The sequence below is a fragment of the Pogona vitticeps genome, chromosome 3 (assembly GCF_051106095.1).
Source record: "Pogona vitticeps strain Pit_001003342236 chromosome 3, PviZW2.1, whole genome shotgun sequence".
Lineage (NCBI taxonomy): Eukaryota > Metazoa > Chordata > Lepidosauria > Squamata > Agamidae > Pogona > Pogona vitticeps.
Genome location: NC_135785.1, coordinates 18,517,527 through 18,542,331, shown reverse-complemented (window position 1 = coordinate 18,542,331; position 24,805 = coordinate 18,517,527). Strand labels below are relative to the sequence as shown.

The window sequence follows — 24,805 nt, the reverse complement described above, 5'->3', positions numbered from 1 at the left end:
AAGAAAAAATAAAGAAAATAAAAAACATATTTGCAATAGAACGTGACATAGTCTCAGTTTCCTGTTATGTATACATGATCAAACATTTAAAATACAACAATATATTTTAAACAAAAGTACGTCTTAACAGGTTGATATTTTGCCAATGGTACTAAAAGATGGATACTACTGCCAGAAATTAAGAATAGCGTGGAAAGTGGACAGCAGGCAAAAGGGCCTGATCATTAATAGCCTATGAAGAGCTATACAGTACTGTCAAAATGATTGGTGCATCTAGTTGGCGGAACTGTATGGTGGTGGTTGTGTGCTATTAGGTCATGTCCAGCTTATGGTGACCCTATGAATTGTCATCTCTGAAAGGTCGTGTCTTTAACAGACCTGCTCAGGGCTTGCAAACTCAACACTGTGATTTCCTTTATTGGGTCCACCCATCACATGTTTTATTTTCTTCTTTTCCTGCTGCCTTCAACTTATCCTAGCCCTATTGCATTTTCTAAGAAGTCTTTATCTTCTCATTACGTGCCCAAAATATGGTAGTCATTTGGGCAGCATAATCATTTTTGCTTCTAGTAAGAAATGAGGCTTGATTGGAGCTGGTATTTACTTATTTGTCTTTCTGGTTGCCCCTTTATCTTTCTTAAGTTCTTCACCAAATGAACTATTTTTTCAGTTCTGTTGTTGGGGCCAGCAATTAGAAATTAGGACTGCTGTCTTAATTTTCATTCAGTACAAAGCTCAGGTAGCTTATTAGTGTCAAGCTGGAATGTGATGTGTGCTTGAAATATTTCTCATTCTCAGCAGTTTCCTGAGTCTCACCAGGCTGAGACTTCTGCTCAGGATTTCTCCCTACACAAACAAGTTTTCATGGCTATCTGGAAAGTGAGACTCCCAATCTCATTTTCCCCTTTTGGTTACTTACTTAGAGTGCAACTACACAGCAGGAAAAAATCAAAGTGATCTGCTGTGAAATCAAACATGGGAAGACAGATTTTCCCAGGTGAATTTGCTTTAGCAGATTGCACAGGACTCTATTGCAGAAACAATAGAGGAAATTGTTAATATGAATTTGTTAGCATCAGGGATGGGGACTCAAATCAAGGGACTTGCTGTCAAGTCACACTTAAGTTGCATTGGTGGCTCAACTCAGACTTGACTCAGTTTTTTTTTCAATGACTAGGACTTGACTTGTGATCCACTGACCCCTCCCTTGGGGCTTGATACCATAGACGAACTCAGACTTGGGGCCCAAACCCAAAGACTTCTCAACATCCTTGGTTCAGGTAGCTGTACTGCAGCAGTCCAGATCTGCAGGAAGCACAGCTAACATAGAGCTAGCTTAACAAGCTGCAAAGAAGAGCTGGCTGCCAATTTCCTCCTCTCTGCAAATTGCCTCCCTGCTTGTTCCCCTCTCCTTTTGGTCTCCAGCTGCTCTACCATGCCAACACTGGCACCAAGCTTGTGGGGGAAAATAAACAATTTGGAAACAAAGGACTGTTCAGCTGAGGGGAACTGACATCAGTTCCCGTTTGTGCCCTCTCTCCCCATTTTAAATGTAGAAGCTGAGAAAGCCAGCTTCTGGTTACCCATTGCATCACCTCAAGCAATCGTACTCCTTGAATAAATGTGAATACATTCAGTTCTTTGAAAAGTAGAAGCCCCAGTGGCAGAAAGAAAAGGTAGAGATGGAGGGGCTCCTGGATGATTTGCATTGGCTTGTACATCTTGTAGTCAACAGAAATATAATGTGAAATCAGACTGTCCCAATCCTGAAACATTTCTCACATTATTTATTAATGTGCCCGACCCTTACTTGGTTTTTGTCTGTTGTTCTGCGCCGGAAACTGCCAAGTTCTGAACAGCTTAATGTCCTTTCCAATGGATTCTGTGCAGGAAACATGCCATTTTGCACAGGAATTATAACAATCCTGCATAGCTTCCTGTTCCTTCAGCCCTTTTCAGGTGAATGCTATGCAGGAAAGATGCCATTCTGTACAGGGATTGTAATAATCTTGTTCAGTTTGAATTTTTTCCTTAAAAATGATGATGAAACATCCATGAAGTTTCACAATATTTTCCACGAGATTTCTCACAAAAAGTACTCTCATGCAGAAGAATCACTGTTCTGCAAGGAAGAGAGAGAAAAGATTTGTTTGTTTGCTTCTCACCTATAGTGAAAGGCTGAGGGATTCACATCCCTAGTATACAGTATTGTGTACCTTGCCTGAGCATGCAAAGTACTCAATAAAGAGTTAGGATGCTCTGTAAACAAAGCAGTTTTGTACTTGTCATTACCTGTATCTGTACATCTGACCCCAGAGATAGGGATGACACTCCTCTAGGTTAAGCTGTTGAGGGACTTTGAAAAAAGCTGAAGCCAACCCTGTTGAACGCAGAGCAAAGACTTTCCATCACCACCACCTCTTACTTCATAAAGGAAGTACACATAAACAGGAAGTGCACATAAAAAGTCATGGTTGAGTTTCTAATTTGAATTCCAGGGAGTTAGCTGTATTTAGTCTGTTGCAGCAAAAGCAACAGAAAAGCTTATAACTCCTTGAAGATTAGCAAGTTTTGCCTGGTGTAAGTTTTTGTCCTCACTTGTTCACATGCATGGAAATTGTTTGATGACTATTTGCAACTTCATGAACTTGAAGACATGGGCTACATTCCAGGAAGGTGTATGTGAAATAAAATGTTTTAAGTCTTAAGGTAAAGGTTCCCCTTGACCATTTGTCCAGTCGTGTCTGACTCTAGGGGGCGGTGCTCATCTCCATTTCCAACCCATAGGGCTAGCGTTTGTCCGAAGACAATCTTCCATGGTCATGTGGCCAGTGCAACTAGACACGGAATGCCATTACCTTCCCACTGTGGTGGTACATATTTATCTACTCGCGTTTTGAATTGTGCATGCTTTCAAACCGCTAGGTTGGCGGGAGCTGGGACAAACGATGGGGGCTCACTCCATCGCGTGGATTCAATCTTATGACTGCAGGTCTTCTGACCTTGCAGCACAGAGGCTTCTGCGGTTTAATCCGCAGTGTTGCCATCTTTAGGATGCCACAAAACTCTTATTTGTATTTCTAAGTCTTAGAGAGATAGTACTTGGATGGTTTTTAGGTTTTCCTTGGCGGTAATGAGAGTTAAAAGCCTTCTTTAAAAATAAAATGAAATGAAAGTTCATTTCCCCCCTGGAAATCAGAATTTATCAGAGGTATAATGTTCAGTGGTTGTGTGGTGAGCATCTGACCCAGTAAGTTCTACTGTTCATTAACAGAGAAAGAAGGTTGTTCATCTCCATAGCTGTCCCTGCAAGCTTGGTGAAATATGGACCTATTGTGTTTCCTCATGGTTGCGAAAGAGATCAGGGTTTTGCTGAATCAAGGGTGATAACTTTTCTTTGGCTACAGTCCCTTTGCGCTGAGTTTCAAAATGCTTTCAAAGTTAGTAATCTATCATCCTAGCACTTGACTGATCTTTGCAAACGATTTCTTTAAAAAAGAAATCCTAAACCCAACCTACATCCTCAGAAGATTTGTTTGTACATATTAAGTTTAATTAAGAAACCAACCCCTTCATCTTAAGTCATGCTTGTCTCCTTTCAACTTCCCACTAACGTGGCCTGTGGCCATATCTGCAAGCCGCTGTTTGTCCTTGTGCAGTGGGACCGTTAAAGCGTTCCATGGTACCTTTGATTTATGTCTCGCACCAGTTAGGGTGCAACAGATTCCTAACTCCTTTTGCCTGTGAGTGAAAAGGGCAAGGTCAAAAAACAATGGAGAAAAGGAGCCCCCTTTTCCCTCTTAGCTAAACAATGAATCATCGCTTTGCTTTAAAAAAAATGGCCAGTAATGCCTTGTAATACATAGACGACAGTGAAGGTTTCTCCCAGCAGTTGCTATTAAAATGGTTGGGCCATGGCTCGCTTCCAGGGCTTCTGGCAGCGCACAGCAACACTGTATTTATATTCAGGCCTTGCGGTACAGCGTGATGGAGAGGTCTTCTCCTAGGAGAGAAGTAAAAGGTTTGGAGGGGAGCATAGAACGGGTGCATAATTGAGACGGAAATGGATTTGCTCTAAGACTTTAATGCCATTAAAAGCCCCTGGCTTAAGGGAGGCCACTTGGCATGAACGAAAAAGCTTTTCAAAAATTATTGATAAGGGAGGATGCGACCCACCTGCAGAGAACTTGTCAACAAGCAGGAATAAAATAAATGAGGCATCTTTGTTCTTTTAGCGTGGGGAGGGCACCAGCCTGCAGGGTGAGTTTGAAACACTGATGCAAGCCGTTTCAGTATTTATGAGCTTTGCCTTGAAACCAAGGTTTACGTATACTGTAGAGCTGGAAAGGTGGAGAAATGGCTGCTTTGGCTTCTAGAAACAATAGACGTTACCGGTATATTCATCTAAGGCTGGTGCCTAAACATCAGCTCTGAATTTCCTCCTTTTCTTCCTGGTAAAAGGTGAAGAACTTAAGTAGAACTGGGACAAGTTACCTTTTGGTACAACTCACACCGTTTCTCTAGTAGCCATGCTGGATTCTGGGAGTTGTAATCTGTAAAGGTAATTTTCTGCAATTGCATTCAAGATTTGCCTACGTTTTGGGCTTCATGGACTGCTGCTTGGAGGGTTATGAAAATATAGACTGCTGTGGTGCCACACTTGTCCTCTTGCATTATAGGCTGGGAGGAGGAGAACGAAGTAGGGGGGCTCCTGTGAGCAACATCAACTCAGTTAGGCATTTATTTATTTATTTATTTATTTATTTATTTATTTATTTATTTATTTATTTATTTATTTATTTATTTATTTATTTATTTATTTATTTATTTATTTATTTATTTATTTATTTATTTATTTAGTGTCCCCACACATATAAAATATAAAACATCATCAGACAAATCAGAACAAAAATATAACATTCAATTACTGATGTAACACATAATTGTACAAAGTCAAACGCAAAATTAGAATCAAAATAACAAACATATAGAGTAAATAAAATCAACAAGGATAAATAAATAAAAGTTTGAAAGGCAAGATGGCGGAATGAAGTAAATATTAGAAAGTGCAGCTGCGTTATTCAGATGTAAATTCTGGGAAGGCCTGCCTAAAGAGCCATGTCTTCAAGGATCATTTAAAAGTTCCCGATGAAGGCAGATTTCAGGCGGGAAATTGTTTGAGAGATGAGGACTGGCCACCAAGAAGGCCTGGTTTCTAGTTTCCTGTTTCCAGACGTCTCTCAGGGTCAATAACCTCAACTGCCCTGCCTGAGAGGAGCAAGTAGGTCAGGCAGATCTCACTGGGAGGAGGCATTCTGTCAGGTCCCAAACCACTTAAGGTCTTGTATGTCAAAGTCATCACCTTGAAGCTGGCACAGAAATGAACAGGTAACCAGTGCAACGCGGCCAGTGTGGGAGATATATGGTGGCATTTCTTCACCCCACTCCACCATCTGGCCACCATGTTCTGGACCTGCTGGAGTTTCCATAGCAGCTTCATGGGTAGCCCCATGAAAAGAGCATTACAGTAGTCTAATGTTGAGACTAACAGTGTGTGGACTAGCATCATGAGAGCCCCAGTGTCAAGGTAGGGATGCAGCTGGGTGATCTGCCTCAGGTGAAAAAAGGCTGCCTGGACCACCAATGCTACCTGAGATTCTACCAACAGCACAGGGTCCAGAAGTACACCCAGACTGCAGAACTCATCCTTCATGGAAAGAGTAGCCTCCCCCGAAAAAATGATAGGGAGGCCCCCAACCTGCAGACACTAGGGGCACACACTTGCATAATCTCTGTCTTGTTCTGATTCAGGCTCAGTCTATCATCCCTCATACATCCCAGCATGGCATTCAAGCAGCGCTCATGGGACGGTACAGCATCCCCTGCAGAAGGATGGAAGGATCGAGAGCCTGGTGCCGTCCACATATTGGTGACATGAAGCTCTAAAACTCTGGATGATTTCTCCCAGGGGCCTCATATAGATATTAAACAGCAAAGGTATCTGGCTGCAGAGTAAGAGGTTGGGTTCTGTGGCTCTTTTCCTGAGAGAAGAGTCAGCCTGTGTAGCCTTAGACAAGCTGCACAGTCCCACAGCAACCCCGGAAGAAATGAATCATGAACCACTTCTGAGTCCTCTTTACCTTACAAAGACTAACAACCTGGAACAGTCACTGTAAGTCGGAATTGACTTGACAATCCATGATCATCAATTAGAGGCAGCTCATGAACTGAGCAGGAATTGCTATATCCTTGGCTTGTGGAGAGAACTACCTTCTTTGGTCATCCGCTGTCTATGATTTCAGCTCCACGACTCTTATAAATGGCTAGTTCTAATCTAACACTACATGAGATAAAATATTAGCGTAAAATGATCTGTGCCTGGCCTAAGTCTATGTAGTTCATCTAAAATAAAAAGTGTTCAAAAATTTTATTTCAGAACTAATGAAAAAAAAAAAAACCAAACATTTTAAAACCCAGTTTTTAAAAAGCTGAACAGAATAATGCAATGTTGACCACCTGCTAGGAGCACCATATGGATAGAGCTGACAGAACTTTTCTTGGGAGGAAGTTGTACACTTAAGTTGCCACTGCAGAAAAAGTGCTCTCATGTGTTGGACTGTTTAGTCTCTTGAGATGGTGGGACATGCAACAGATTCTGAGCAGGTTTACTTGGGAGCAGGGAGCCTTTCAGACAGTTTGATCCCAAGAGAATCTCTGCAGGTCAGAGCTTCTCCACACATCTGGGTGCTGGATTTGACCTTGGAGGCAACTAAAGGTGTCCGGCCATTGCTACAATCTGAGAGATGTGTGGGATTTTTGAACAGAAATGGGAATCCAAAACTGATTTAGACCTATCTCTGACCCATCACATTCATAATGGATTGCATTACAAGGCTGTTGTACATTGCTTTCTCTTAGCACAGTTCTCCAAACTGAAATAGGAGTATAACAATCAACTACAGTGGTGCCTCGCATAACGAGTGCACCGTTTAATGACGAATCCGCATAGCCATCTATTTTTGCCATCGCTAATGCGATCGTATTGCAATGTTTTAAATGGGAAAACATCGCATTGTGATGATCAGTAAGCGTTTTGCTTACCGATCTTCGCATTGCGATGTTTTTAGAACAGCTGATCGGTGGTTCCAAAATGGCCACCGGGTGCCCAAAATGGCCACCACAAGCATTTTCGCGCGGTTTCCTTGCTTACCGAGGTGGCGAAAATGGCGGCGCTATGGAGGATCTTTGCTGAACAGTGAGTTTTCGCCCCATAGGAACGCATTAAACGAAGTTTAATGCGTTCCTATGGGTTTTTTAGTTCCCTTTAGCGATGTTTCCGGATAGCGACAATTAATCCGGAACGGATTAATGTCGCTATGCGGGGTACCACTGTATACCGATGGGCCACACTATGCGAATTACTCAACAAAACTTCCAACATAGCGGTAAACACTCAGGATAGTACTGCAGGAATCTGTAAGCAACTCTGTGAGGTTTAGTCCACCTCCAGCCTACCAAAGTGTCAGAACAAATCTAGGCAACACTGCAGTGTTGTTGTAAATTACTAAGAACCTGACTTGCACTATGTAGAGTGAATTCTATTGCAGGACTCTCATAAAATGCTCTCTGACAGTCTCAATCCTTCCCAGTCTGCAATATGGGTCCAGAGGACTACCCCTACTTTGAAATATGCCTCAGAAAGCCTGTTTTAAAATGTTTCACGCTAAGTAAGCAAAAGTACAAATGGGCGAGTGAGTCTCAAAATATATAAAAATGTTGGCAATGCAGATGTTATTCTTATCTAAAAAGTGCAGGCTCGATGCATTTTGGTGGTGGCCTTCTTCAGGAGCTAAGCATAAAATAAAAATATATTCTAATGTGGAAGCAGTTGGCTAGGGACTCTTACAGCTCTTTTTTATTATCTATACAGCTAACAATATAAAATATTAATAAATATGCGCATAACAAGATCAATAAATGCCTAGTACAGCTTAACGACAGCATATAAGATATAAACCAAGCTTTTAGAGCTGTTGCTTCTTGTTTCGTCTATACCATCTCCAACATTACTCCAAAGTGCAAATACAGAAGGGATAGTATCTACTTATTCTCAGCTGGCAGAGGAGTCAAGGACTGTAAGGTAATCAGTGAGGCTGTGCAAGAAATCTTCATTTAACCCAAAAGGAGCTAAAGTGTTCAACCTCAATATCCAATCAATTGCCCTCCTCAGTAAGAACCTCTCATACTTAACAGTACCAGTTCCCTTGCTTTGTTTCACACTAAGTAAGCCTTGAAGTAAGGAAAGGGGGGTGGAATCTTCTTTTGCATCTACTGGGATAATTTTGAGTACTGAGGTGGGGAAGCAGTGATGCCCAATCATAGTAACTTGGAATGTTTGCATTTCCCCACTGGTTTTGTGGATTAAATCTTTGACGTGTAGGGCTAAATCTATTTGTTCATCATAACTATGGCAGATTGGTTAAAACAGTGTGTTGATTTAACTAGTCCCATTCATTCAGTGAGTCTTGTCTACCTGAGACTAACAACCGGACTTAACACCTTAAAAGCCCTCCTCAGCGTGAATGAGATGCCCTATCCAATCATGAGATGCTTGGATCATGAGGTGCTTGCTTGTCTTTGCCCTTTTTCTTGCAAGGAAGGCTGCACTTGTATCAAAGATGGGTTCGCTAATCATTAGGTTCAAGCACTAGCCTTGCCTTTCTAGTGTCCCCACACAGAAATAAAAATGTCCACTTCCGTTTTTGGTCAAATACTATCTAGTGTTACATTACAGCCCTAAACTGTGTTTAACAATAATTGAAGATTGTCGAAACATATCAGTTTCATAGGGATGACCGTGTGGACTACACAACAAGCTGTGGTTAATCTAAGATGGGAGGGAAATCATTCAAACCCCTCCCCCTTCTTCAGACCAGGCTGGGAGGAACATCTTGCTTCTCATCTTCATAATTTGAGGTTTTTGTGGTGGAAAAGGTGCCACTGGGCCTCCTCTTATATCCTCTTTTGCTCCTTTTCCCTTGGAGGACAAAAGAGAAATGGAGCAAAAGATGACAGGGACACATAAAAATATCTGCTCATGCTTTCTCCTCCAGCGGCGTTTGCCGCCTGCCAAACAGATCTGCAGCATTTTTTTCTTCCCTCTCTCCTTTCCACTTTCATTCCAAAAGATTCGCAGCAGGAGAATCTTGGGAAGACAAGAGGGGAAAAGATAAAAAACTTGGTATTCTTGGTCAGGTGTTTAACTCGTTGGCACCTATGCCCTTCAAGATAGACCATTCCACCTCTCTTTTTTCCTGTTTTCCCCTCCAACATTCTGTGACTGCTGAGCCTGTGCAGTGTTTATTGAGCTCATATGGTGATCGTTCTTTCAAAATTTACTTCTTACTCATCTACTAATCTATTTTAAAGCCACTTTCCTCCTGAAGCAGAAACTTACTGTGGCTCACAACATGCTACAAACACAAATGTTAACAATATAATGTCAAAATCCATTTCCCTCTCTCAGCTTTGTGTGTGTTTTAAATTCGATTTTATTGTACTTCTGCAAGCCTTCATATTGCCTCAAGCATGCCGATACCTCCCTCCTTGTTGCTAGGTGGCCCTGTTTTGGCTATAAAGATGTCGGCGCTTGGGAGTGAGTTCAGGATTACTAGAAGTGATGAAGATGTTCCAGAGTTGAGAATTAGCACTTAAAATCAGGTCCAGGGTCGCGATGGTATATTTCCAGGACTGAACTTTGGCCAACCTTGGATCAAACTGAATGTAGCTGATCAGTAATGGAACAAGTCAGAATAATGATGGCAGCTTTTCTTCCACGTCTTCTGGCAAAACCCACTACATTTGCAAAACACTCTAGACGGAATCCAAAGACATCGGCGTAGCTGTTTACCACCCTGAAAGGAAGGAAGGAAGGAAGGAAGGAAGTCAGTCAGTCAGTCAGTCAGTCAGTCAGTCATATATCAGTAAAGGCAGGGCTTACTGGCTGAAATATGGCCAGGAGGAAGTAATAGAGTAGGCTTGCTCCATACCACCTGAGGCCTGCTCATGTATGGAGGACAAAGAACAGATGGCTCAAATTCTATCCTGCAGAGAAGAAGAAAAATCCAGAATAATACATTACATAAATAAAAAATAGAGTGGACATTACCAATGTGCAGTCAACATACCCCGTTCATACTTGGTTTCTCATTTCCTTCCAGACTAATGCTACATAGCTTATTTTCCTCCAGTACCCTAAGCTGCTGACCCAAGGTAAGGTAGAGTTATCAGGGCAGTAGCTTTTCATTTTCTGATATTGGAAAACCAAAACCTCAAATAAGGGAGGAAAATCCTTGTGATATCACGAAGGTTTGGCAGACCTAGCGTGAGTTAGGGTTGGGGTATGTTTCTGAGGACTTCTCTTTTTCTCACCCCCAGATTTGAAGTTCTGTAAGGATTTATTTTTTCCCCTTTTTTCAAGGGGAAAAAAAAACCTCCTGTCCTTTTTCAAATGGTGCATTAATTGATCCACACATTCCACAAGTGTAAAGCTTATTCTCCACAAGTCTCTGTGTTAAACGCATTTTTGTTACTTCTGCAGGGCACGTTGCAAGACTGGAGAGTGTGTTTGTTTCCATGTTGAGTCAGGAAGGTGCAAAACTGAGTAAATAATTTTTTTTAAAATCTTCACGGAATGAATTTTTCACACCTTCCTACTAAATATACTTGGATCAGTTTATTGGAGGAACTGACTTATCCCTTATACTCTTGCCCAATCTCTTTACCCTTGAGAAGAGAGAGATATTCCTTTTAATTTTCAATTAATCTGGCAGTTGCCCCCACAAAAGGGCATCAGCTTTAGTTGCCTCTGCTCTTTGGAATGCTCTCTTCCTGGAATTAAGGCATAAGCCAACAATAATTATGAGTTCTAAGTGCATGCTGGAAATATTGCTTTTCCAAATAAGTTTCTGCTTGATTCTATTTACTGCCTGTTACTTTTTAAAGTGCATGTACATGACAACATGGATATTTCCAATGACTTTAATACCAGTCAGTATTCTGTTGAGTGTCTGTTGAGTGGAAAGTCCTGCCAACATAACAACACGGCAGTGTGCCATTTGTACAAGCATTAGCATTGTGCAGCCAGTGACTGCCATGAAGAAAACACACCCTCTACAAGCCAGTGGCAGTGCTGATTGCAACTGGCATGATTCTACCTTGATGCTCTTGTGGTGATTCCCAGTGTGGTGTAGTGGACAGAGTGATGGACTAGGATTCTGGAGAACAGGATTCAAATCCCAACTTGGCCATGGAAACTCACTGGACGAGTGGAACTGGTAAAACCACTCCTTAAATATCTCGCTCACCTTGGAAGTCCTATTAGACCTTTGGTCTAGATGGGCAGGGTATAAGTCTAATGAACAAATAAATAAAAGAACCAAGTATTGTTATGCTAGAGTAGAGTGTTATATTCCAACAAGCTCAACAGCCTTTCTCTGAAGACTGGCAGCCGAATTGCCATATTCTCCTGAAAAGCTCACAATGAGAGCCCGCAGGTGATTGCATCAGCTTTGTTTATCTGCTCTCTACATTCTACAGCATCCCATCATCAGACATGTGCTTCTTCATGATGTGGAAAATTCCATTTCAAGCTATGGGGCTGAACAGCCATTGGTAGATTTATTTATTTTTTTGCCTATGGATTTCTTAAACCCTTTAAAGTTGTATGTGTTAATGGCCATGACAGCATCTCATATACTGCATGAAAAAGGGCCTCCTTCAACCTGTCTTGCTCTTCAAATTCTATCTTCTGACTCTCTTCATCAGTAGCAAAATGGGAGTCCAGTTTTGAAGGATATGCTGAAACATGCCATTGGTGGATTCTCATGTGTGGATACCATTCTTCCCCTGCCTTCCAAAGCCTCTGTGAGAGTAATGCTGCATTGTCATATAGCACAACTCTCCATGGGCCTCATAGGAAAAACATGGTGGTCATCAACCAGCAATCACTAGGTGGAGCTCTGCAATAATAATGATCCTGTCTCTGAAATTCAAGGTGAAAATTCTCTGGAGAATTTTTTGGCTCAGCCAAGTGTTGGATGTATCCACTGCTCCTTGTCTTTCAGAGTATAAAATGCCTTCATGACTGCCAGTAAAAAAAAGATGTGACATCATCTTGAAGGTGGCAGAGTAAGGTTGCATGAGGTTTCCTGTGTGGTGCCATCCAAAAAGTATCTCTGAGCCCTGATTAACTTGGCAAAATAAAAGGCAACAATTCAATATTAGCTGACCTTTCTGGCAGTTTTAAGGTTGTTGGCTGCTAATTGTTCTGGGGACTCATTGGGAAAATATACATAGATCTTCTTGGGTGAAGAGTGAAGCATGCCTCTGATTTTAATCCCCACCCCCCGGTCAAAAAGTGTGCTATATAGCGGACTTTTGGAGAACTAATGAAATAGTCAGTTTTAGGTTATTGATCTGATTCTGTATATGTCACCTCTCTCCATTCTATCAAATCCATATGGGAAGACTTTATTTTCATTCTCCGAGTAAGAGTGTTGGGAGAAGACTTTATCTGCTCTCTACATTCTACAGCATCCCATCATCAGACATGTGCTTCCTCGTCATGTGGACCATTTAAAGTTGTATGTGTCAGAGGCCATGACAGCATCTCATATACTGCATGAAAAAGGGCCTCCTTCCACCTGTCTTGCTCTGCAAATTCTATCTTCTGGCCCTCTTCATAAGTAGCAAAATGGGAGTTCAGTTTTGAAAGATATGCTGAAACATGCTGATACTTGCCAGTTCCATATCCATTTACCATATCAGAATCTAGAACAAGAGATCAGATTCAGACTTCGAGAAGTTACTTCTCTAGAATAGAACTCTCAGAAATCACAACTGGCCACATTGTGATTTCAAGGGATTATAATGTGGGGGCGGGGGGAATACTTCTCAAGACTAAAATCTACGAATTAAAGAATAATTGGCTGAAATTCTGGACGTGCAACTATGCTGCAGAAGGCTGAGGATGTCATTGGCCATGGCAATTTTTCTAAGTAGAAAATTCTGATTCTGCCCCCCTTGCTTAAGGCTCCCATGGAAAGTCATCCCACAGCCCCTGGCAGTTTCTCTGTGATTCTGTAGGAGCCTTGAGATCTTCAGGAGGAAATGGGAAATGTTTACTTCCAACAGATTGCTGCAAATGATGACATAAGCAGCTCTACACATCATAGCTGCATAAGCAGGATTTCAGTCATTGAGTGAAATGGTTATAGTCACATCAACATTGCTTTAAGTGCTTTCATTCTGAGCAAAGAGAATTGATTTTCTTGATGCTTTATCACATGTTTAACTGGCTATGATTTTTTGTAGGGTTCTTAAAAATCAAAGTTGCCTATTTCTTTATTTCTACAACATATGAACAAAACTTGTCCTTTCCACATTTGCTCTGTCCCCTGAAGAGAGGACTGAAAAAAACCTCAGCACCAGAATAATTCTTGTGCTGAGCTGCAAACAGGGAAAAAAACACCCTCTGCTTTGCAGAAGAGCTTTCTTACCAAGACAGCAAATAAACAAACTGCCTGTCACACTGGCTGTGGCTGTTTGTTTTAAACAGAGACATTCAGAAACATAGAAGGAAGACTGCTGATCTATCACGCAAATTATTCCACTTCTTGCTTTTAAAAAAAAGAAGAATAGAAAACACTAGTCAGATTTTGTTATGATCATACACATTTGTGGGTCTCCGTTGTTTTGCCAATCGTGCTGGTCAATATACAAACACATATGTGTGACTTGAAAGAAAAGCCTTTCCTTTTCTTTGTTTTCCTTGAATCGAGTTCCAGATGAATCTGATTTGTCCTTTGATGTCGTGTGATGGAGCTTTTTGGTTCATTTTCCCCTACCCTATCTTCTTCTCTTTCTCCCTCAACAGCTTGTCCAGAAAAACATTACGGAGAAGACTGCAGTCAGAGTTGCAACTGTAAGAATGGAGCAGTCTGTCATCATGTCACTGGGGTGTGTGCATGCGCTGTGAGATGGAGAGGTCTGTTCTATGAGGAAGGTACTTTGTGAATTTAACATTGGGGCTAGTTCTCTAAAACAATAGATGACGAAGTGGTCAGCTGATGTCTGTATCACAAGCATGAGACGAGAGAAGTGGCTTTCTTGGATGATACCATATTTTTCTGTCTATAAGACGCCCCGTGTATAAGACACCTCCCACTTTTCTAGTCCCAAATTAAGAAATCTTAACTGAGCTTTGAGTATTCAGCCTCTGGACTCAGAACACTCAGACATTACGAGTCTCTGTTGAATCTAAGCATCGGCTACAGGCTCCACCTCCAACAAGGTGTGTTCCGATTTGTTTGTAGCATCAGCTGACACCAGTTACGTAAGGGTCGTGATTGGAGGAAGCTAAGCCTCATGACTGGAGGCAGCCTGTTTGCAGAGACAAGGTATGGGCCATTTTGTTCTCTCCTTGGCTTCCATGTATAAGATAATCCTCAATTTTTAGTATAAATATTTTAGACAAAAGTATCATCTTATACAAGGAAAAATACAGTAACACACAGAATCTCTCCATCAAGGGGAACATTCTCTATATCTTGGATCCAGCTACTGTCTCCCCATGGAATGCAGCTAGGGTTCATATGGATGGGTGCTGATCTTCAAAAGGTTTCTTTCAATTTTGATTTTTTAAAAAGGAGCTGATTGATACACATAGCTGAAGAATGGGATATAATTGCAAAGTGGTAAGGTAATAGCCAAAATATTGATTGCATGACTTTGTGTGGCAGAAGCTCATCATTTTATCAGTTTGCACCCCTAAAATTTACTTGAAGTTAATTAAATGCTTCCTACACCCCCACTTTAGATTCTAGGGTCCCCTAGGGCTCCCTTTTGTCTTGGGGAAGCCTTTGGGAGCTTTGGGAAGTGGAAAGGAGCCTTTAATTGCCAAAAACCACTGCCACATCCCAGCTGGTGGTTCCAATCCTACTGATGGCAAGCTGGTGACGATTTTTGGCTATCAAATGGCCCTGAGGAATAATATTTGGAAGCTGGGGGTGGGGGAGGAAGGAGCTGTCGACACTTTCCAGCCTTCATAGCAGTCCGTAGGGTAAGGAAAAAGGTCTTATGCCCGTACTGATCAACATGTATGCAGAGGAGAAATCACATCATAATTTCAAAAGACAAATCCTATGTATAGCGCTAGTCATTGTCCTTTCATGTTAGATTAAAATAAATCCTTCACAGCTTGCTGTCCAGGTTTTTAAGGAAATAACTGCCTATAGCATTGCACCTGTTAAAACAAGGCTACTTGTAATCACACAACTGGACGGTGCATGTGTTCCAGTTGGTGGACTGGAATAGCTTGTGAATTGGATAAGAGACATAAAGAGGCTGTGTGTCTGTGTTTAATTCATTCAGTGTATTCTTCATACTCTTTCACCTTACCAGAACTACAAGTAGTTCTAGGTTCAGCTGTCCGAATGCTCGAATGAAATTTTGTTCTGTTTCACTATAGAGTGTGAAGCTGGGAAGTATGGAGAGAACTGCCAACAGAACTGTCACTGTAGCCAAGGTGGTGTTTGTGACCATCGTTTGGGGAAATGTATTTGTCATCCAGGCTGGATTGGAGTTCACTGTGATACTAGTAAGAACTCAAGTGGCAATATTTTTTCCTTTTTAAGATGCCTCCTAACAACCTCTTGTCTTAGATATTTGCATTCCTGTGATTTCCTCCAGTAAAATTCCCATAATGATAATTCCACATTGTTTTGCAACCAAAGGTAGTCTCACATTCCCTTCCATATGTCTTTGTGCTTCAAGCCTCACTTAGAGTGGAACACTTACATGGATATTTAATGCAACTAGGGTAAAATACTGCTGAAGTAAAAAGGCTTCAGGATTTCCCTCTTAAATATATTATCTTACTTACTAAATCAACGGTTAGAGTTCATTCTGAATTCCGTGATCCTTTTCTGTCCTTTCAGGTATGGTGAATACTGCCTTCTTCTTTTTCCTTTTGAAGGTATGACTTTCCTACCCCATATTCAAACCTATCATGCTAACAGGTTGCTTTACAAATCTATCTCTCTTGCCCTTGCTGTCTCTCTCTCTTGACAGCAGGGTGCTTCACTATTCTTTCCAACTCTACTATGGAGTTTGACTAGCACACAATTATTTCCCAGTATTTAAGGAAATCTGAAATAGAAGGAGATTCAACTGGCTCCGAGAACTACAAATCTATCGACTTGCTTAATGTAGCCTCTAAGACATATACCCCTTATCTACTGTGTAAATTGCCGGCCTGGGAAAATGAAAATGTTGTAATACATGAAAAAGAGGCCAGTTTCAGGAAAGATTAAAGTGCAGTTGATCAAGCTACAATGATCCAGCAACCTGAGGAAATCCGTTTCTCTCCTAGCTACTGTGAAGGTTGCAGCTAAGCTCAGAGAGAACAGGATAGCCTGAAGGGAATGCCTGGTGATATCATAATCCCCGCTAATCAGATAGTCTTGGGAGCTTGATTTTTGAGCCTTGAATCTACTGCACCACTGGCCATAAGCATATTTATGTAGTAATGCTTAGAAATCTACTCTAAGGCATGAATGAATGAATTGGTGAATCCAGGTTAATTGTTCTCACACTGTAGTGTGCAGACCACCAGAGTGGATTCCTATTGCTCCAATGGCCAAAGCTCATTTGGGAGAGTTAATGCTGGACAAGCCTCCTGTCCAAAATTCTAGACAATGGCAGCCTATCATTGTCAACGATATTAAGTTAGATAGGCTGGTGGCTTGACTCAACATAAAATAGCTTCCTATGTTCAGTTTCCAGATATTTCAGAAAAAAACATATAGTTACTTTAAAGAAGCTAGAATTAGCTGTAATGCAGAGGGCTCAGCCTGTGGACCCACTTTGACATCAAGCTCCACCATATATGTCAGCCACAGCAAATAATGGACGGTATTTAATTGACCTGGGAAAAGGGACAACTTGAGGCAGAAGAGCTTGATTAGCAGGCCAACAGAAACTTGAAGGATTAAATCATTTCTTAGTTCTGTCCGGCTTTGGACAACAACAATGTGAACATCAACCAGAGGCCAAACTCAAAAAACAGTAGCAAGATTTCAATATGGAAAACTGCATGCATGACATCAGTTGCAATAGGCTATCATTATTATTTCTATATACTGTATATATTTAAAATACATATGTGGTCCCAGATACCCAGAAATGACCCCCTAAAAGTAATATTTTAGGAGCGATGAATGAATGTTATTTGCTACGCCCAAGCAGTAGTGACATTACCAGTTGTCACAGAATCCTAAAAAAATAGTAATATTGTAAATGTTACCAAAAAAGGGAATATGCTAACTTGTGCTTTGCTATTTACAAGCTCCTCTTTCTCCCTACCCACTTGTTCAGAGGGATTGTTTAATTTTTAAAAAACTATATATACTATTTACTTGCACATTAAGAATATCATGTATAATATACAGTGGTGCCTCGCATAGTGATGATAATCGGTGCAGCAAAAATCACTGCAAAGCGATTTCGTCGCTATGCGATATTAAAAAGCCCATAGGAATGCATTGAAATCCCTTCAATGCATTCCTATGGGCTTCAGACTCACCTTTAAGCAAAAATCCTCCATACGGCGGCCATTTTCGCTGCCCGGTAAGCGAGGAATCCATCCCAGAAAACAGCGGGTGGCCATTTTTTTTACCCGGCAGCCATTTTTGAACCACCGATCAGCTGTTTAAAAAATCATTGTTTTGCGATGATCGGCAAGCAAAACAGGGTACCAATCATCGCAAAGCAATTTTTCCCCATTTAAAACATCACAATACGATCGCAAAAAGTTAATCGCTATGCGATTTCGTCATTAAACAGGGCGCCCATTAAGTGAGGCACCACTGTAAATGTAGCTAACTCATGTTCTGGGAGCAAAAACCTATAGGAAAGAACAACGGAGAACACTCGTAGAACCTTTCTAGAATGTTCTCCAGTGAAATTGTTGAATTTTGTGTTTTTGTATGTGAGAGACTGCATGGAGAGGCTCCTGAACAAATTGCTTTGTCAGTTTGGTTACATATATCAAAATGGGTCCATGCCTGACTGTCGGAAGTAAAGTAAAGCAAAAGGTGACTATTGGACATAGTTGGCACCATGATAACTTCTATTAAATCTGGATATTCAGAACAATGACCCAGAGACATGAATTTCACTCTATTTCAAGTTCTAAAACTTGGTCAGGATCCTTCATCTCTAGCATGATCCTCAGTTTGATCTGTCCTACAAAGCTGAGGTTAGAGATTGTAAGATGCACACAGTTCAAAACTTGGAACTGAAAGTCAAGGAAACAAATTAAGCAGCAAGAGCTGAAAAAATGACAGTGAGATGAAAGACTGAGAAATCAAGTAGATGGAGAGAGCTAATCGTGAACATATTTCTGACATGCAAACAGGCAATAGCAATGAAGAATCTGAACAAAAATCAATACTTGATATTTCCATTAGAGTTCCCCTCCCTCTGTTGATGTAATTTTGAATCCCTTTGCAAATTGACGGTGGACTAAGCAATCCAATAGTCAGATGTTAGGAAGACAGGATACAGTGGTGCCTCGCGTAGCGATGTTAATTCGTGCCAAAAAAATCACTGCTAAGCGATTTCATCGCTAAGCGAAACGTGGTTTCCCATTGAAATGCATTGAAAACTGGATAATCTGTTCCAATAGGAACAAATTGCCATCCTTAAGCGAAAATTGCCATAGGAAACATCGCTAAGCGAAACGCAGTTCCCCAATTGAAATGCATTGAAACCTATTCAATGCATCTCAATGGGGGAAAAAAATACAACAACAAATTTAAAAAGAGTCAGAACAAAGTCAAATTTGGTTAACAAAGGGTTTATTAAGTGCACTTTATGATTTCAAACATTTTAAACAGTAAACTTTAACTTTATAAATAACAGAAAAACATTTAAAAAACAGCAAACATGAGGCTGTTTAAACCATCGTTAAGCGAAACAGGGGACCCAAAATTTAATCGCTATGCGAAGCATGGTCCCAACCATCGCTAGGCGAAAATCACCCATAGGGACCATCGCTAAACAAAGCGCAAAAATCTCCCAAAAAGTCATCGCTAAGCGATTTCATCGCTAAACGGAGGAATCGTTAAGCGAGGCACCACTGTATTTTCTAATGTGTTCTCATATTTGAAACTGCGAGCTATCAAAAACAGTTTTCATGTGCAGGATGGATTTTCCTGATGCAGTTTGAGGTTTCCCCTTCAGCAGGAAAACAGAGGTTCTGTCATTGGACAAGAAGCATGGCCTTGATTTTCAGTTGCCGTAAACGTATTTCTAAATGTTGGGCCATTTCAGATATGGATTTCCTATCCATCAGGTTGGGCAACTTGCATCCCTCCATGTACCTATTAGACCACAACTCTTCTCACTCCTAGGCAACAAAGCTAGTGGTAATGATGGAAATTGTAGTCCAACATTATCCAGAAGGCTACAGGTGGCCAAACGTTCCTGAAAAAGACAAGGCAAGTTCTTGTAACACCTTAGTTATGAAGAAGTTATTAAAAACCTTTGCATTCTGTCTCTGAAAAAAGAAGATATAACTGTTCCCTGTTATATCAACCAAACCAGGATCAGACTTGGTTTCTAGAGTTTAAACAGACCACAATTCCACATGTTCAAATGTAATAAGGAACTATGGTTTGTTTTCAAACAGAAGTGAAAGCTTTCCTTTTCTTTGTGGCTGTGAAAGAGAAGGCAGTGGCGGTAAATTATAAGATGAAAATTCCCCACAACTAAGGCCACTTAAAGGCCACTTTGTACACTTCGGGTTTTGAAAGCCTGTCCCATTTGGTACACATGATTTCTTCCCACCACTCTCATAGATGCAGATGTGATACATTTAAGGCTGGATCACATGTCCACATCCCTCCTGTCCTAGCTGTAGTATGAAGTGATGCCTCTCGTGTGTGCATGGGCCATTTTTGACAGAACTTTCACATAACTTCCAGTGCAATGTATCTGTGAAGATTCTCAGTCATCCAGGTGTGGTTATCTGGACGTTGAGTCATGGCAAATGGACTTCTTTCTTGGTTGTTCTGGGTTTTTCAGGCTCTTTGGCCGTGTTCTGAAGGTTGTTCTTCCTGACGTTTCGCCAGTCTCTGTGGCCGGCATCTTCAGAGGACAACAACCTCCCGGCCATGAAAACCTTCGCGAATATATTGGACTTCTTTCTTGTTAGCTTGAAACTTTTCGCCACTCATCGAAGTAGCTTCTTCAGTCTATGTTTCAACCTAACAAAAAAGTTGTCCATTTGCCATGACCCAGGTTCCAGATTCCAGTGCAATGTTTTTTTCCAAAGGAAAACAAACAAACAACACATTCAGAGGCAAGCTGTAACACTCTATTTTATAATCAAGTGGTAAGAAGTATGTTCATGTGAGCCTAGCCTCTAAGGAACTTGGATGCATTCCAATGACATGTTCTTCTGTGTTATTGGAAATAAACCCTTTAAAAGTACACTTGTATTTTATGGTACAAGGCAACACACATGACATAAATCACAAACATCAGTGCTGGACTCCAAGATGGGAAAGAGAATCAGGAAAGGAACTGTATAAAACATTTGTAGTTGACTTGAAGCTTCAAGGCATCTGTAAAGGAGAGAGCTGCCCTGCATATGTCGGGGGACTGTCCCGAGTTTATTATTTTAGCTGATTTTCCCAGACATCCACCTATGACTTTCTCTAAGTGACAAGAAAATTGCAACTGGCCCTTGACAGTTGGGCACAAATTGACTGAACAAAACAGAATCAAACCACAAAGTAATCCCCAAGCAAACATAATAAACCCCAAATCCCAGTGGGCAGCATTCTTCTGTAGGCAGTGGTCTTATCGAATGAATTCTGCTCGACTCTTTGTTTGAGTGTAGTGTTGATCAAGACAAATGTAATTCATCGGTTTACATTTCCTCTTCCCTCAGCTTGTCTGCCAGGCACATATGGGGAGAACTGTAACCAAGACTGTCAGTGTTCTGGAAAGAATGAAGAGTGCCACCATGTCACCGGCAAGTGTAGCTGCCTGCCAGGTTACTATGGCATCTATTATGATCTTCGTAAGTAATAATCCTTCAGTGCCACCATCTTTGACAAGCCACAGGGCTGACTGGTCAGGGCGAAATTTCAAAATGCAATGGTTTTAATAGGAACTTCAGCTCTTTGTCTTAATGGCGTCTTGGAAAACAAAAGTGCTTTCTTGCTTTTTGTTTCTTCTTGCTTCCCTTTTTCCATTGTGTTTTGTGGGATTGTTTTTTTGGGGGGCAGATCATTTTGTTTTGCTTTGTTTGGACTACGATTTTTAAACACCACCAGGGATCCTCATGGGGATTCTAAGAGGTCTGATCCAAAGAAAGAATGAATGAAAAACAGGAGCTATCTTGTTCTTACTCATTTATGAGCTACTTTGGGAGTAACTCTTGTAGCTGAAAAAGTAAATTGCAAGGGCTTTAAATGAATAAAAGTGGAAAGCAAGAGCACAAGATGCTCTTGTGGCTTTTTAAAAACTCAGGTTGTGGTTTTTTAAAATTGTTTAGATGAATATTATGTCTAGAATTATTTTGGTCCTATATCTACATTTTTAGTATATGTTTTTGTAGATCAGATGGAGTCCATGTGTTGGATGTTAAATATATGCTGGGGTGTGTGTTATAGTCCTTAAACCGTTTACTGCTGGCTGGCGTGCTCTGGTCCATGGGGTCACGAAGAGTCGGACACAACTAAACGAACGAATGAAAGATAGCTCAGTGGTTTACGTATCTGGCTGCAGAGCCAGAGGCTGGAAGTTTGATTCCCCAATGTCCCTCCTTCAAGTAGAACCAGCCTGTGTGGCCTGGGGAAAGCTGCACAATCTCAGGATGCCCCCGGAGCATGGGATTGGTAAAACACTTCGGAGTATTCTCTACCTAGAAAACTCTGAAGAGCATTCCCATAAGCCAGAACTGACTTGATGGCCCATTATTATTATTATCAAACAATTTACCACATAATTCACACAAGTAGAATCATGGCACAATGGTTAAACGGCTGTACTGCTCATGACCCAGCGTTCAGTCCAAGGCAGCCGGCTTGTGGTTGACTCAGCCTTCTCTCCTTCCGAGGTTGGTAAAATGAGTACCCAACTCATGGGGGTGGGCGGGCAATGTGTAGCCTGCATAATTAACTGCAACTGTAACATAAGGTAAAGTTAAAGGTTCCCCTTGACACTTAGTCCTTTTGTGTCCAACTCTAAGGGGCGGTGCTCATCCCTGTTTCCAAGCCGTAGAGCCAGCGTTTGTCCGAAGACAGTTTCCGTGGTCACATGGCCAGCGTGACTAGACACGGAACGCTGTTAGCTTCCCACCATGGTGGTACCTATTTATCTACTCTCATTATTACATGCTTTCGAACTGCTAGGTTGCCAGGAGCTGGGACAAGCGACAGGCGCTCACTCCGTTGCATGGATTCGATCATATGACAGCTGGTTTTCCGACCTTGCAGCACAGAGGCTTCTGTGGTTTAACCCACAGCGCCACCACGTCCCGTAACATAATTAATTGTAAACTGCCCAGAGAGTGCTTTAAATGCTAATGGGCACTATATAAGCCACACACTTTGCTTTGCTTTTTTATGAAGCCTTGTGATGCAGTGATTAAGCTACAGTAATGCAATCAACACTCTGCTCACATCCTGAGTTTGATTCCCATGGGTACAGATACCTGGCTCAAGGTTGACTCACCCTACCATCTTTCTGAGGTCAGTAAATTGAATATCCATCTTACTTCCATAATGAAAATTGCAAACTATCCAGAGAGTGCTCTGCGTGATTGGGGGCAATATATAAGCAGCACACTTTGCTTTATTTGAGTCTTTTTAAGTGTGCGGAGTCCACATTCGAGGAGGCAGACATACTTCTCCTGCACTCTCTGACATCACTTTTAACATATGGAAGTAGCAGTCTAGAAGCTGCTCTGTGCTTTGTAGCCTTATTGCTTCTCTGTGTGAGCCAGAATCCTGAAAAATCAGCTTTTAGGTATGAATCGGGTGGATGTTGAGAGAGATGGGTAGTGGGAAACAAAGCATTTTTTAACTCCATGGATCTTTTAAACCTATAGGACAGGATAAGGTATAAATCTGGGGAAAAGAACTAATTTATAGAAAGGAGTAATTTATTGCAAAGTACACTCTGCTGGGGGAGGACTGCAGCCCAGTTATCTATTTACAGTTTTATTAGTGCTAAAAGCATTAATTAATGGATAAGTACAATTAATCAATCAGTATATTTACCACAGACTTTAAGCAGTGTAATTTTTTTTTTCAAAAAGCAGTTGATTCTCTCCCCTGTAAAGTTGTTTAGTACAGAAACATGGAAAAATAGGTGGAGCATCTTTATGATTTAGACATTTCACTTGACACAATTTCTCTCACTGAGTGAAACGCATATTTATTTCAATGAATGTCAGAGTTGCTACCATATTTTACCTGAAGCACAATGAAGCTGGAGAACTGCTCTGTTTTGAAATGTTTGCAGGAATTTAAAAGGAAGCTGAAAAACAGAGGAAAACATGGAACAGTAGTGCTTCTTGGGAGCTAGAGAAGATTTGCCTATCATTAAATTTGTTTTATGTAGAAACATATCCCAGTGTTACATAGAGCGCAGCCCTTTGAAGCAAGGCCCAAATGAATCCATCCAGATAAATCTCTATTTATTGTACTATGGTTTATATTTTATATATAATACATTATATAATTGCCCAGCAAACTCTCAGACGGTCTAAAACAGCACTAAAAATTATGATAGATATTTTTTAAGGGTCTGAGAGATTTTGCATGTGGGATTAGTCGTCATCCACTTTCCCCCATGGTGACAGAAATATAGGATGACTTAGATTTATAGACCTCTCTTTTCAGCTATTAAGATCATCAGACCTGGTGGGAGTAGAGGAGAAAGAATCACGTGAGAAAATCTTGGAAGGAAAATATTGTCCAAACAGGGTGATAGTATGTCATCTCATACCAGCTTAATGGTTTTTTTATTCCACATTTTAAATATATGTGCTGACACAAAAAGCTTGAGAATGAGCATTTCTTACAAAACATCTGATGGCTTGAAGTTCTACTAATTCCCACAGCTACTTCATATGTCAAGTTCCCTGTACACGCTTTATTGAGAAATGTGTCACCCCACCGGTACCCCAAAAGTTTCCCAGAAGCTCAGGGGCACTAAACTAAGCGCAAATACTGGAGAGAAAAAAGAGAGGCTGCAAGCGGCCATAAATCAAAAGCAATCTGCAAAGTCCACTTTTGAGTTGCACAGCCTCCATAGGAACAATGAAATTAAAACAAATTGCTATCAAGAGTCAAGGGAGGAGTCTGAAGGATAAATGGCCAGCTGACCAAGCCCTCCTTAATAATAACTTTTTAAAATATATATCCTTCCAAGCCATGTGCCATATGACGTTTTAAGACTTAGTAAAGATGTCTGTAGAGCGGAACAAATGTGGCTGCTATGAAGCCCAGACAGGTATAGCTACAATTGGGGGTGGGGGAAATAATTGACTTTTTTTTTTTACTTACAGACTTAATTTTGAATTTGTTATCCATCTTCCTTTGTAAGAATGAGAGTAAGATACTTTCTCTTCCTTTCTGGCTTGGCCTTTACAAACTATTGTTTGCTCCCATACAAACAAAGGGGAACGTGGACTCTAAAGCAGACTTATTTGTTCTGCCTTTTT

General features: G+C 41.0%; 1 protein-coding gene across 2 annotated transcripts in view; it reads left to right on the top strand.

The window, feature by feature from the left end:
• Positions 1-21,447, top strand: part of LOC110085536 (uncharacterized) — a 223,962-nt gene extending 202,515 nt beyond the window's left edge. The window contains exons 3-6 of one of the 2 annotated variants that reach the window (XM_078389683.1): positions 13,937-14,065; positions 15,530-15,658; positions 15,999-16,036; positions 21,020-21,447. In XM_078389683.1, the coding sequence (XP_078245809.1) occupies positions 13,937-14,065; positions 15,530-15,658; positions 15,999-16,036; positions 21,020-21,238 (515 nt within the window). In that variant the 3' untranslated portion in view covers positions 21,239-21,447. Of the gene's footprint in view, positions 1-13,936; positions 14,066-15,529; positions 15,659-15,998; positions 16,037-21,019 lie in introns of those variants that run through there. The other variant, XR_013543210.1, reaches the window with a different exon arrangement.
• Positions 21,448-24,805: the final 3,358 nt, after the last annotated feature.